Here is a 15,075-nt window from a genome sequence, read left to right on the forward strand (position 1 = left end):
AAAATGCCAAATAGCTACAATTCCTAGCCCTCTTCATCACATTGGCACAGCATTTTTCCAAATACTGGCTTTTGGGAGGGAGGAAACAAACATAATTATTCCAAATTACAGATTTATAGGCATTTTCCAACAAAAGTTTTTGAGTTCATTCAATGTTATCTTTTTTGTATTATTCTGGACACCTCAAAGATTGATATCATCGTCAGAAACTACCACTGAAATGATAATCAGGTTGCAAATCCTATACATTACACATTTAGATGGGAGTAAAATCCTATTGAATTCAACGGTGCTTACTTATGAGTAGACATGAACAAGATTGTTCAACTATTCTAAACTCGTCCTGAAGTCACCTTCAGGATATTATCAGCCTTGTTCTTATTAATATTCACTCTAACATCGTCAATGTTCCTTTGTTACAGATTCAAGCTAATTAGTAAGTCCCAATAATCTTCAGTGCATATCAATACATTAGAAATAGTCATATTCTCTTTGTATACTTTCACTTATCATATGAATGACTGCTGTAAACAAGAAGGCACTGTGCTAAGATCTGATGTAGGCGGTCCCCTTCAGATACTGTCATGGTGACAAGGAGCTCACCAGCACCAACTGGTACCCACTGGGGAGTGCAGGGCAGAGGCAGGGCAGCTAACAACAGGGAGCCAGCAGTTAACAATAGGTTGACATAATGGTGGGCGGTGCATAGAGAAACTGCAATCCCATGCATACTCACATATCATTAAGTGGTCCCGCAAGACTCTCAGCAATTTTCAACTGGTCCGTGGGCAAAAATATTTGGAAAGCATTGATCTAGAAAGATGCGTCCTGTTACACATATGCAGGGGACAAGTTCTATGCAGCTGGCTCCTGTGCTTTTCAGAGCAGCAAAAGAGGCAGATATTCAGCAGGTGTAGCTTTCCCCAGAATGGAGATTTAACTAAGTTTAGGAGCCTGCTACAGGCATCAAAATAAATGATCCCTGCATTTTTAACATCCAAAAGGCATTTCAGGGCATGTAAAGTTGTCGGACCCAGAAGACCAGTAGACCCTTTGCTAGTTTTGGCTGCACACATTTTTCACCCTGCTTCTTCCTCAGCCTCACATACAAAATGCAAACTGTTGGATTACTAATCAATACACACTCATTGTACACTCAACCATACTAGCTTCCCTATGCATAAGCAACTATCAATTCCAGATCCACAAAGCATACTTAACTACAACTAATATTTCTGATTAGTAGCAAGGTTATGCTTAAAATTCTACAAGGAAGGCTCAAGCAGTATGTGGACTGAGAACTCCCAGAAGTGCAAGCTGGATTTAGAAGAGGCAGAGGAACCAGAGACCAAATTGCAAACATGCGCTGGATTATGGAGAAAGCTAGAGAGTTCCAGAAAGACATCTACTTCTGCTTCATTGACTATGCAAAAGCCTTTGACTGTGTCGACCACAGCAAACTATGGCAAGTTCTTAAAGAAATGAGAGTGCCTGATCACCTCATCTGTCTCCTGAGAAATCTCTATGTGGGACAAGAAGCTACAGTTAGAACTGGATATGGAACAACTGATTGGTTCAAAATTGGGAAAGGAGTACGGCAAGACTGCATATTGTCTCCCTGCTTATTTAACTTATATGCAGAATTCATCATGCGAAAGGCTGGGCTGGATGAATCCCAAGCCGGAATTAAGATCGCCGGAAGAAATATCAACAACCTCAGATATGCAGATGACACAACCTTGATGGCAGAAAGTGAGGAGGAATTAAAGAACCTTTTAATGAGGGTGAAAGAGGAGAGCGCAAAATATGGTCTAAAGCTCAACATCAAAAAAACGAAGATCATGGCCAGTGGACCCATCACCTCCTGGCAAATAGAATGGGAAGAAATGGAGGCAGTGAGAGATTTTACTTTCTTGGGCTCCATGATCACTGCAGATAGTGACAGCAGTCACGAAATTAAAAGACGCCTGCTCCTTGGGAGAAAGGCGATGGCAAACCTTGACAGCATCTTAAAAAGCAGAGACATCACCTTGCCAACAAAGGTCCGTATAGTTAAAGCCATGGTTTTCCCAGTAGTGATGTATGGAAGTGAGAGCTGGACCATCAAGAAGGCTGAGCGCCGAAGAATTGATGCTTTTGAATTATGGTGCTGGAGGAGACTCTTGAGAGTCCCATGGACTGCAAGAAGATCAAATGCATCCATTCTTAAGGAAATTAGCCCTGAGTGCTCGCTGGAAGGACAGATCGTGAAACTGAGGCTCCAATACTTTGGCCACCTCATGAGAAGAGAAGACTCCCTGGAAAAGACCCTGATGTTGGGAAAGATTGAGGGCACAAGGAGAAGGGGACAGAGGACAAGATGGTTGGACAGTGTTCTTGAAGCTACAAACATGAGTCTGACCAAACTGCGGGAGGCAGTGGAAGACAGAAGTGCCTGGCGTGCTCTGGTCCATGGGGTCACGATGAGTCGGACACGACTAAACGACTAAACAACAACAATATTTCTGAATGCTTCTATAACTTGCGTGTAAACAGCAACACATAGCATCTGCTGTACTCCAGCCTAGCATAAAACCATAATGACCCTTCCAAATTTCAACTATTTCACAGACGTTTTCAATAATCTTCCTCCAGAATCTCATAACATGCTATTTCCTCTTAATTGGGTGATAATTAGCTCACAGTGTACAATTCCTTTTATATTTTAAAATAGCCACCACAAAGCTTTGGTACCACGCATTCAGCATTTTCTTGGGAGTAAAGGATATCATTAAGAAGACCTTGAGGAAGCTTCATACATTCTTATCCCTATTATTTCAACACATTTATAGGCACTTACAACAACTTGTATTTGTATAGTGCTTTTCCTTAGAATAACAGCAGAATTTGGAGCACTAACACAGATTTGGGGTGAAACCAGCAAGTTCATTCCTGATGGGTCTTCCCTTTTTCAAGGCACTTCTGCCACTGTTATGTTTGTTGAGAATTTCTTGTTTTGCTGCCTTTCAGCTCACAGCCTTTCAGTTTAGTTCTTTAATGCATTGAATTCTTCAGCCACTATGGACTTCAAAGTAAATGAATCTATTTTTTATCACACAGCTGGAAAAAAATAACTTGACCACTACCATCTTTTGGGGTTGCTGGGTTTTTAAAAAACAAAAACAAAACTCCAATACTGAGAAATGTTTTTTTTTAATTATAAAATGTTTCTGCCATTTTGTCTCACTTGTCCTGAACACATAATTATAAACAAAAACTTCCTAATTAGCATTACCTAGTTGAGACACACACATGAGCCATAGCACAGTGGCAGGATACATGCTTTGAATGCAGGGGGTCCCAGGTTCACCCCTTTGCATCTGTGGCTAACATGGTCAAGTAGTAAGTCACAAGAAAGATGCTCGGCCTGAGACCCTGGATTACTACCAGCAGTCAAGAGCAGACAATATTGAGCTAGATGGAATCAAAAACCTGATGGAGAGCCTAGTAGCTCACAAATACTCACAATGCATTAGAAAAACAAAACCAGAAACCTACCCAGAGCTTGCCAGTCACAGGTACTAGCTGAGAAGTACATGTTTGAACTGGAAACCAGTGTGCACTATAAGAGAAATGTGCATCTTTAATCATGCAACACTTCCTAAAGGAATTATTGAAGTGATAATAACTAGAAGTTAAGTGTCAACCTTTGCTTAAAAACTATCATCTGGAATCATCCTTGGGCACTTGAAATCAGGAGTTCTACTTCAAGAAGGCGGTGGTACCCACTGTACCCACCCAGTCCATGTTTCAAAGCAAATGTGATTATCCCGAAGCAGTGTGCACTTTCCCGGTTATTCATAATGAGCTACTACCAAAGCACAAGTCCCTTTGCTTTAAAAAGAGGCAAATGTTTGATCCGTGTTGACAATATTGTGTTGAGTATTATGAGGTATAAAAGAGTCGCAGTGGCCTGATTTCCATGCCATGCTAAACCATGGTTTAGTGTGACGTGTGCAGGTTCCAAGGAGAGCTCTGCTCCTCCACCGATGTTCTGGTGCTGTGTTGCATTGAGGTAAGTAATGACCTGGCTTGGCTTAGGTTTAGCTCTCTTCAGACTAACCACAAGCTGATCCTCTGAAATCAATGACACTACTCAAAACATGTTTAAGGCTGGATCCAACCAAGTATATTCAAGAACGGTTTTGTAAACCTTGCTGAGAATCTTCTCACTCACATGCACACTGAAATTGTTATACACACAGCTCCTTCGGTTTCAGTTTCTATGCATCAGTAGTAAACAGGGTCTGGGTTTCTGCCCACAGATACATATGTGATTCAGAGTGACATCATACCAAAATCAAGATGCGTGCTTGCACATGTGACAAGCCTCTAATTTTACTGGCATGCATGACATGCCATAAGACTGTGGAGCTCCAATATTTTCTGGCTGAAAAATGTCCATTCCTGAGTGCGCTTGCTGCCAACACATGGAACATGAAAACAAGAAATCTGTACACCTCTGATGAGCTCAGAAGTTTCAAAAGAAGCAGGCAAATTGTGTTTCTCTCATTTCTCACTTTTCATGCTTAACAGGTGCTTTTTCTCTTTTGAAACTTGGGTTACTCACTTTAGAGGAAAAATGGATAATGTGTTCCTTTGCATAACATGAAAAACAGGCTGCAGCTGTCGTATGTTTTTCAATATCTAATATCCACAGTAGCAATTAAATGTTTTTTCACCTAGGTTAAAATAATAGGAAAGTGGGGAGAAAGTTGCAACTTTACTCCACATAGGAGTATTTTCACCTAGCCAATCATTCTCAATGGTGTTTTATCAATGGTGCTGCTATAAACCAGTAAAGTTTTGCGCATGGCTTAAAAATTACTGCAATTTCATATGCTCAGCATCTGGTATTCAGATTTTTATACGACTTCCTAAAGTGACATTTCCGGAACAAAAGTAGTGGAATAAAATGCATTTTTTGTTTGATCCAGAGAAAAGAGGTGTGCATGAACAGTTTTGTCATCACTACACGTGCAGTACCTCAAGGACAGCTACAGGCACAATACCTCAAGGACTGCTTCTCCCCATATAAACTGACCTAGACTCTGTGTTCATCATCTGAAGCCCTTCCGTTTGCCTCCTCCAGTCTAGAGGGTGGCAACACAAGAATGGGCCTTTTCTGCAGTGGCTCCCCATTTGTAAAATGCTCTCCACAGGGAGGTTTGTCTGGTGCCTTCCTTATACAGTGGTACCTCGGGTTAAGTACTTAATTCGTTCCACAGGTCCGTTCTTAACCTCAATCTGTTCTTAACCTGAAGCACCACTTTAGCTAATGGGGCCTCCTGCTGCTGCCACGCCGCCAGAGCATGGTTTCTGTTCTCATCCTGAAGCAAAGTTCTTAACCTGAAGCACTATTTTCTGGGTTAGCGGAGTCTGTAACCTGAAGCGTATGTAACCTGAGGTACCACTGTATATCTTTAGGCGCCAGGCAAAAATGCTCCTCTGCAACCAGGTCTTAGGCTGATTCACATTCTATGGCCTTTTAAATGTGTTTGTGGGGGGAGGTATTGCTTTGTTGGTTCTTTAACTATTTATTTGTGCTTTTATCTCAACTTTTTATCTTCTGAACTGTTCTGAGATCTTTTGGTGAAGGGCAGTATCTAAATCTAATAAATCAATAAATCAATAAATAAAATAAATGTCCATTAGGAAAGAAAGGGCAAAACCAAACCAATTCCAGGCTGCAAATTCTGATCTAATCCAAAAATCCCAGACCACTTATGATTTCCTCACCTCTCCTCTCTTTCAAGGGGGCATTATATAACAGGGAAGCAAGATTCCTTCCCTCAGAAATGCCCTCTTATACTTAAGCAAAGCTCCATGAATGCTGACAATGCTATACAAATCACAGGTCGCCAACCTTTTTCAGCCAGGGGGCACATCTGGGAGTGCCGTGGGCAGCAGTCACAAAATGGCTGTGTTGAGAGCATAGCACAAAATGGATGCCACATCTAAAAGAGCACAGAATGGTGCAGAAATGCGCTCCCTGCAATCAATGCGAGGAAAGGCGTGTACCATGCTCCCTCACAGAGAAAAGCTCTGTGTACCTCTTCTCTGTTCAAAATAGATGGGAATCTATTCAGGCAGAAGCTATTAAGGCAGCTTCTATGTAGGAGAGGCTGAGCCACTAAAAACAGAAACTGAGCATTGTGGATTTTTGAGAGGATATTTACTGAGACTTTTGCAGTTGCCATAGGAGGAACTGGTGCCCTTGGGCACCTTTTTGGTAATCCCTTATATAAATAATAAAGTTGAAATAACGTTTGTCACTAAAGGGAACTCCCTGTGCCCTGATTAATCATAAATTGGGACCTATAAGAATAATTCACCCCAGAGGTTTGTACTAACCATACCCACACCATGGTTTCAGCTTCAAAACCAGCAAACCATGCTTTAGAGTGGCTTAATTGCTTTCTTCCCCCCTGTGCTTAATACTCAACTTTGTAAATTCATTCGCCATCGCCATGGTTTCAGTAGTGTCTACAGCAGCCTTTCCTAACCTTGGGTTCTTTGCAGTTAAGAAGCTACAGAACTAATAAATTTGCCAATGGCTAATACAGGTTATTTCCAAGCAGGTACTATGGCTATTGATGTCTGGCTCTGTGCAGTCTGTCTTAAATCAAGAGCAGAATAAACCATCTGCAACAAAGCAAATTAAGATGCTCAGTCTCATAGTCTCAAGACCATGCAAAGGGCAACAAAAGAACAGGATGTGAAGACAAAACCTATCAGGCACAGAGAACACTAGAAGCTAGAAGTTGTGTAGGTGTATTAGCAATCCTACTATCCATCTGTCATAAATCTTACTTGTTACCATACATCACCCACTGGCAGAGGGCTGTCTGCTGGAGGAATAACACTACGCTGAAATGTTCTGTAGTATATTAAAGCCTCTCTCTTTCTTACGCATTTTTCATTGAGACGATGGCTCTCTTGCCCATAGAAACGTGAGCTTCTAATGTATGTGATCAAAAAAACATGAAAGTTTGCATTCATGTAAAAAATACAACATTCAAAGATGTTCACTGGCAATAAATCTTCACCAAATATGAGGACACTGGAAATTTCTTGCACTGACATGGCTAACATTCCCGGGGTGCTCCAAGAATATCTAGAGTTTGCCTATCTGTCCACTTATATTTTATTAGGTATGTTAAAGACTGAGTTTACAATTAACTGAACAGACAGTGTACAAAAGGCTTTTAGAACTAGACCATATGGTCTAGGGAAAGGAACAATCTGGATGATCCACATTTCAATCTGCAGCCTTGTCCACCTCTATAACACATTATACTGCTGCAATAAAATATTAAGATAGATTGGTGTGTGTGTGTGTGTGTGTACACACACACACACACACACACACACACACACACACACAATCAGTCTTTCATATCACCATCAACAAGTTTTTTTTCAGTGAGAGAGAAAATATTTTTAGGAAAATAATATATTAATTAAATGAAATTAAAAACCCTGAAGGCTTTTGTACAGCTTCTCCAACTCCAATAAATAATATTTCTCTATATAAATAGGTAATTGTCGAGTTTATGCTTTAGCATACCAGTTTTACACAGGATATGCCGGTTGAGGGCTTAATGTTAACAAATGACATATACTTGGAAATCAAACAAAAACAATCAAGAAACACCTATTATTAGAAAGCAAAGGACAGCTGACATGTTCACAGCTGGAACAAATGTAAATCATTCATCAGTTGTTAACATTTGCTACTTAGTTCAATGCCACTATCAAAATCTTTTTTAAAAAAAATTCTTCACAGATGATGCCTGTTCACAATAGGTACAGAAAATAAACCAAAAATAACACATGCGCACTTGAGTGTCTGTGGAGGAAGCCACAGCTTTTTGATGACACTAAACCCTTATAGTATGATGTAGAGCAAGATGCAACATTCAAATAAATACATATTTATTTATTTTATGGGGTCTTCTTAAAATTCAATCAATAACTCCTAAGCTTTTGAATAGTAGATCTGGTGGCTATCTAATGACCCAACTAATGTTACTTTTCAAAGGAATAATATAACTAAGGTACCTTTATGAAGGTGAGAAATGTCCATCATTATGATGGATGTGAGGAGGGCAAGTCTTTATGTTGCAGGCACCCCTGGAGTGTGTCATGTGACTGAGCATCTCTGCACATGTCAGCATGGAATTCTCCATAGAGAAGAGCTGCTTCTTGCTGCAGTGTCCTCCACGCTTGTGGAAAAGAGTAATATCAGTGCCTACATGGAGAAAAAAGTGACAACGGTGCAACATCTTCCATAATGGATTGCTATTATCCTAGATGCTTTTTGAGACCTAGTCACTAACTCAGTTCTGTAAAAGTGACATTAATGTACAGTGGTACCTCAGGTTACAGACGCTTCGGGTTACAGACGCTTCGGGTTACAGGCTCCGCTAACGCAGAAATAGTACCTCAGGTTAAGAACTTTGCTTTAGGATGAGAACAGAAATCGCACAGCAGTGGCGCAGCAGCAGCGGAAGGCCCCATTAGCTAAAGTGGTGCTTCAGCTTAAGAACAGTTTCAGGTTAAGAACAGACCTCCAGAACGAATTAAGTTCTTAACCCGAGGTACCACTGTAAGAGAATACACTGTTGCATTTTTAGAGGGTCATGATTTTTTAGGAGGGAGACAGGAAGACAGGAATTGCACTTCGGGAAATGCATCTGAGTGTACACCTCCTCCAAAGCCAATTCCCCTCCCTGCTGCATCAGATGATGTTGGACTACAACTCCCTTCCCAGACCACAGGCCATGCTGGGAACTGGAAGCCCCAATATTTGGAGGGCTACATGTTCTCCCCCCCCCCATGGGGGTTAAATAATATTTTGGAACATGTGGAATGGGCAAAGAGAATGCAGAGGCTTTATTCTCTAAGTGAAATTCTCCTACAATTTTATACACAACGGAGCAGTGGTTGGTTTTTCTCTCTTCCCAAAAACCAGAGCCTTGTTAGATCAGGCCAAAGGTACAGCTAGTTCAGCAACCCATTCTCACAGTGGTCAACCAGATAGAATCATAGAATCATAGAGTTGGAAGAGACCACAAGGGCCATCAAGTCCAACCCCCTGCCAAGCAGGAAACACCATATGGTTGTCAAGCCTATGCTTAAAGACCTCCAAAGAAGGAGACTCCACCACACTCCTTGGCAGCAAATTCCACTGTCGAACAGCTCTTACTGTCAGGAAGTTCTTCCTAATGTTTAGGTGGAATCTTCTTTCTTGTAAAGAAGCTTGTAAAGATGCCCATGGAAAATCTGCAAGCAGGACATTAGCTCAAGAGTATGGTCCCCAATTGTGTTTCCTAGCAACCAGCATTCAGAGAAAACCTTCAGTACTGTAGTGCTGTACGCAGCCATCATGGCTGGAAGCCACTGATAGCTTTACCATCCACAAAGTTGCCCAATTCTCTTTTAAAGCCATCCAAGATGGTGGCCATCACTACAAACCAGCAATCAGGTTGCTACTCTGATTAGCAGTCCCTACCGGTGCCATCTATACCAGGAGTCTTTGTATATTGCAACACTGAGGAAAAGTTGGTTCCACAGTCTCCACAGGAGACTGTAAACAGGGACAATCAGAATATAAACGTGTATGCAGAACAGACAGAAAAATATCCTTTTTTAAAAAATTAAAGGACTATTTTCAAGTAATGTATCCTTACCAAACCACAGTGAACAAATTACACAAATTATAGTATCCTGCTATAGGATGTCAAGTCACATGGAAGACTCCAGGATTTCTTACTTCAGCTGAAGCAGGAACCTAATAATTAACAAATCAGATATCCACAAACAGTTGGTAGCCATTACCACTGCAGATATTGTTGACAGCAGGAACTTCACACTCCAGCCACACTGGAAGCTACAAAGATCATATTCAATCATTGAAACTGGAATATGAAACCCTAGGAAACACTTTGTTAATATGTTGTTATTAATTCTGAAGTGTAACTTTGAATACTCTGATCAACTCCTCTTACTTTTTTTCTTGGGGGGTGGGAATCACTAGAGGTGTGATAAAGCATGCAAGTCTCTCCGGGCTAAGTGCCCTCATCAAAGCATCTTATAGGTATATTAAAAATTGAATGGGCGTAAACAACTTCAGCAGGCAGAGTTTGAGGACGATATTCCACTGATCTCTGAATTTTATAAACATCAACACTTGGGAGAGTTTGCATGGGAATAAGGCAACTAATTATTGTCTATTGCTTTAGGGCACGCCTGGTGCTCTCTACAGGTATCTCTACTGCTGCTTTTTTCCTAATGTATTGCCTCTTGAAAGCTTTCACTGTAACGACTTGCTGATCTACTCCAAAGCAATCTAAGTATACTGAAACTACTTTATATTCCAAGAGAATTGCGCTATAACTTCTGAAAAGATGTTTCCTAAACAGAAGCAGCAGTTGAGAATGCAGTGTATGCTTTGAAAGTGAATAGTGAACAAAATTACTTCTACAAGTTGAATTAAATTGTAGTGTTCATCCTACGTAGAGTTTGTGTGTGTGCGTGCATGTTGTAACAAAAACATTAGTTATTTTGCAAACCGAATAAAGCATAAAATTACAAATCATAACATTGTAGCAAAGATCTGCAATTTTTTATTTTACTTAGAGAATATTGCCCTTGCAGTTATCGTATGCCTGAAGTGGATATAACCATTTTATTTTGCAAAATTTCAGTAACCCTGAAGGCTGAATTCTGCTCCATATCAAAATGTGCACTTCCATTGAAAACATACATCTCTATGGTTTTTAAGGATAAACGTCAAGGAGGAGGGTTTGAAGGCCCATCAGCTGATGGGGAACTGGGAGCGCACAGGGTAGCTTTAGGCTCCTGATTGCTCCTTCCAAGCCACACCTTTGCCCATCACATACCTGATGTCATGTATGGCACCAGATGTGGGCTGGGTGGGCTAAGCTTCCCCTGCCTTACAGACTGCACAGCAGAGCATGTTCTGAGAGCCAGGCAGGCAGGTGGTTGGGCTACTGACAGAAGTAGCTGTTTTGCTTATACAGATTCACTCACTGAAATGGGCGGCATTCAGCTAATTGTTCCACTTACACAACGAAGCTTTTCCCCCGTCCTCCTTTCCATACTCCCTGAAATTTGTCCGGGGGGTTGGGAGAACCCCAGGAACAGCATATAGGAGTAGGAGAAAGCTGATCATTCCATCTGGAAATTGAAATGCTTGTCCTGGTGGAATAATCACCTCAGTCAGTGAACAGTGAACTCCTCCCAATGAGTATAAGAGAAAACTTGACCCAAGCCTAGCTGGGAACACACACAGGCCTGATTTTGCTGGGCCCTAGGACCCTGAAAAGCTCTCTAGAAATCTAAGTGGGTAGCAGTATCTGTTGGCATGCTGATGTTGTGAGCCTGCCCATCTCATGTATAATCTGTATACAGTATATGTGTCAATAAAACCATACGTCACCAAAGGCACAGGAGTCCCTTCATTCAAAGTCAACCAGATTCCCTTCATTCTAAGGAAGAGGCAGGGAACCTCCAGCCCACCAAGCTACCCAATTTGGCCACAAGACCACTCACCTGTGCTACACCCAGCATCATCAGGTGTGGGGCAGGTAAAAATCTGGCTCAGTCAAAAGTGGATTTGCTGATCAACTGTTCCTGCAACCCTCTATGCAAAGAGAGCTAGCAGCTGGTTGTTGGGTCTTGTAGAGAGCCCCCTGCAAATTGCTGTACAAGACAGCAATTTGAAACTGGTTTCTCAATACAGTACCCGAGAATCAACCGATTGTCAGGTTTTGCTGTGGTTTCTCAAGAGGGTCTTGCACTGTACTTTTCAAAGCACTCTCATGATGTATGCAGAGCAAACAAACATTGTGACATTGGATGACGGGCAGGTGGGTGATCCCGCCCATCTGCCAAACTTCATTCACAAGAGGTAGTGAAAATAACTAACTGGCCCTCCAGCCAGTCCCAGTTCTGTACCCATGTCCTAAGACAATCTTGATTTTGACTCTCTAACCCCCTGTCCTGCCTTCATGTAGCTGTCAAGCCGCACTGTTCACCGGCTGCCACTGGTATCAAAGCAATTTGCAAGTCAACTGTTCTCCATAAAACATCACAAACTAAGTAAATTCCACTATGCTAAAATCCAGGTAATTCGAACAAACTAATGCAACTAAGGCGTGTTTAAACTAATTTTTTAAAAGGAAGATTTTGGGCTACAAAGCACAAGTTATGTGTGTCAATAAAACTGGCTTCTTTTGATTGATATTTCATTCCAAACCCTGTGTTTCATTTTTATTATCTTAGTGTGTGTGGTCATGGGGAAAGGAGTAGATGAGCAACCTTTATGCAGGAAAATGGAAGACATAAGGAATAGACATGTGACCATGTAGAAAGAAGACAGATGCTCCACTGGATGAACAAAGGAGCCGTTTACATACCTGGCAAGTACTGTTTTAAAACAGATTTTCATGAACACAAGACACAAGTAAGAGATTTTTGGGGGACCAAATCCTACGCCTCCTTCCACAATCTGCATAAAATTCCAAGTGCACAGAATTGCAAAAGGAAAGCATACGTGTGCATGCTTATCTACACACACTCTGAGGAATTAATGCAATACTGTTATCTCTTTGGTAGGATGTGGAAGCTGTTTTGAAAGTGATACAAAACTGAAAGCATGACACTGAAGACAAATGATTTATGAACTGAGTAGGCTGTGGCCCTCCGACGAGCAACTTACATACTTCCCAGTGGAGTTCAGCAAAACAGCAAAAAATCTTTTTGAGCTTGGCAGGCCATCTCTGTAATTTTGAGCTTGCTTTTTTTTACTCATTCACTGTTTCACCTTATTTTTCTTTTTTAACGTTTCTTTATCCTTTTGATTGTATACCTTTGCCAGGTTGGAACCATGTGAAACTGTGAAGGTGGTTTCAGAGCTTAGATCAGAAGCCACCTGTGTGGGACTCTTAGCTGGGAGGCACATGTAAAACTCTTCCTAGATAAGAGATAGCTTAGGAAAAGCTAGCTAACAGTTAACGTTTCTCCCTGGAAGCTTCTTTCCACTGGAATGTGTTCTTAAAATTGAGTTAACAACTATCAGGAGGATGGTTTTAAAAACAAATAAATACCCAAATCAGAACTATAGGAACCAACCTACGAATGGTAGCCATCTTTCACTTGGTCTGAATACACACCACTTAACAGTTCCTCGCTTCCAGCCCTAGAAGCTTTCATTACTGAAAACTTGATAACAGCACAATCTATCCTTCTTTGCTTGGACAGCCACTGAGTGACCTGCACACCACCAAAGCACCTCACAGTGTGGCTATGGTTCATGGTATTTGTATTCCATCCATCTGCCAAGGCACTCAGTACTTCATAGAAGAAGCCTACAGGCCTGTGAAGTTGGGGAGGCGGACAAAAGTATACATGAGAGATGGCTTGCCCAAAGCCATCCAGTATTCTCCCTAGCCAAGCTCGGATTTGTGCCTGAATTTAACACATCCAAGCCCAACTCTCTAGCCACTATTCCAGCTTGGCTCTCCAGCATTAATGGGGTCAGAAATGTAGCACACTAATAAAAAAAGCAATAGAAATTATAAATAAAACTTGTTATAGGAAATTAATTACTGGACTGGAAACGAAGAAGGGGAAGGGGAAGAAAGGGCTGGGAGTTGCAATGATTTCCTGTTAATAAATGAATTGCTGGATTTTGAGAGGGGAGAAATAGCTGAGGTGTTCACTGATTTTATTTGGCTAATAAATTAATTGGGGAGAAAAAGCTGGGGTGTGGAGTGCTTTTATTTTGGCAATAAATTAATTGCTGGAAATTAAGAAGGGAAGAAGCAGCTGGGGTGTGCAATGGTTTTTATTTTGGTAATAAGTCAATTCCTAGATACTTTGTGGTTAAAAGGGGTTCTGCTGTTAATACAACTGATGATCAGCATTTATAATTCTTCTTCATGAAATTCCAAATAGAATGGGGCTTTTGACTGCATGCTTAATTTGCAGAGTTCGAAGGTGGGACCTAGTGCTCAAAAGGAAAATGAGCAGACAGTGTCATATTTAAAAAAAAGGGGGGGAATAGCTCGAGTTCAAGGCGTAAGTGAGAAAAATGCCACAGCATTTTGAAACTGTACCTGCAAATAGTGTTATTATAGTGTTATGACACAGCTTGTGATTTGGACAGCAAATCACTGTTATCTTCCCTCACTGACAATTACAGAACTTTTGTTATGACTCAGGAAAATGCACCTATTGATTACAATTAATTCAAATCTCCCATCTGCAAGGATCTTATACACAGGCTCAACAGGGCATCACTGTGCTTGCTTTGTCAACTAGATCACCACTGAACCTAATCCACTCACATTTTTTGCAAACTTTTTCATTAATGCTGAAAAACACCTTTCCTTAGTTATGGTTGTTGTCCAAAGGCATTAGGCAAATCAGCTAAACAGAACCTCCAGGTTGAGAAGGAATATTCCTCGGAGTATCAGTTGCAGGGTGACAAGCAGTGGAAGGTTATTTTTTGTCCATATCCTGCTGTGGCCTTCTCATCTGACTATCCATTATACTGGAAGACGTATTTTATTCCAAGGACTGATTCCCTTAACAAGCACATCTTATGAGCCTTTAAGAAGGTATTTTTCTTTCAATTTTTAACTCTTTAACTCACAGGACATGGAGGAAACCTTAACAGCAGCAATTTTTCACCTTTCTAAATGAATGAATAAAAGTGCAACTAATTAAGGCCTGGAGAGGGTGAAGGGAGGTTAGGAAACAAGAGTAACTTCAGCTGCAAACAGAAAGATGTTTGGATGTGAAGTCACCCCAATGATGAACAAGAGAGGGGCAAGCCTGATTTCTCAGTTTCTCAGAAGTCAAGCCTTACCATCTCTCAGTCACCAGAATACTAGTTATACTTTCTTTATTTGCCCTTCCCCCCTGTAGAAATCCCTTGAGCCAATTAAAGGAATCCAAGTTCCACAAATTTAAAGGAACAGACACATACACAAATGGGTTCAG

The 15,075-nt window shown here is 41.1% G+C and overlaps 1 protein-coding gene and 1 long non-coding RNA gene across 14 annotated transcripts in view; one reads left to right on the top strand and one right to left on the bottom strand.

Annotated features, from left to right (window-relative positions):
- Positions 1-15,075, bottom strand: part of GTDC1 (glycosyltransferase like domain containing 1) — a 246,325-nt gene that overhangs the window by 205,201 nt on the left and 26,049 nt on the right. For 8 of the 13 annotated variants that reach the window (XR_014001624.1, XR_014001625.1, XM_081167720.1 and 5 more), the window contains exon 1: positions 8,104-8,248. The exons of 3 other annotated variants lie outside the window; for them this stretch is intronic. Coding sequence is in view for 7 of the 10 variants with exons in the window: in XM_081167720.1 (XP_081023846.1) it covers positions 8,104-8,131 (28 nt within the window). In the remaining 3 variants the exon portion in view is untranslated. Of the gene's footprint in view, positions 1-5,778; positions 5,925-8,103; positions 8,249-15,075 lie in introns of those variants that run through there. 2 more of the 13 variants (XM_081167717.1, XM_081167713.1) reach the window with 2 other exon arrangements.
- LOC308572269 lies at positions 8,196-13,911 on the top strand. Its single transcript, XR_014001656.1, has 3 exons — positions 8,196-8,280; positions 12,352-12,488; positions 12,685-13,911. It is a non-coding gene; the product is annotated as an uncharacterized lncRNA (long non-coding RNA).

This window comes from Podarcis bocagei (assembly GCF_964188305.1).
Source record: "Podarcis bocagei genome assembly, chromosome: 1".
Taxonomy (NCBI): domain Eukaryota; kingdom Metazoa; phylum Chordata; class Lepidosauria; order Squamata; family Lacertidae; genus Podarcis; species Podarcis bocagei.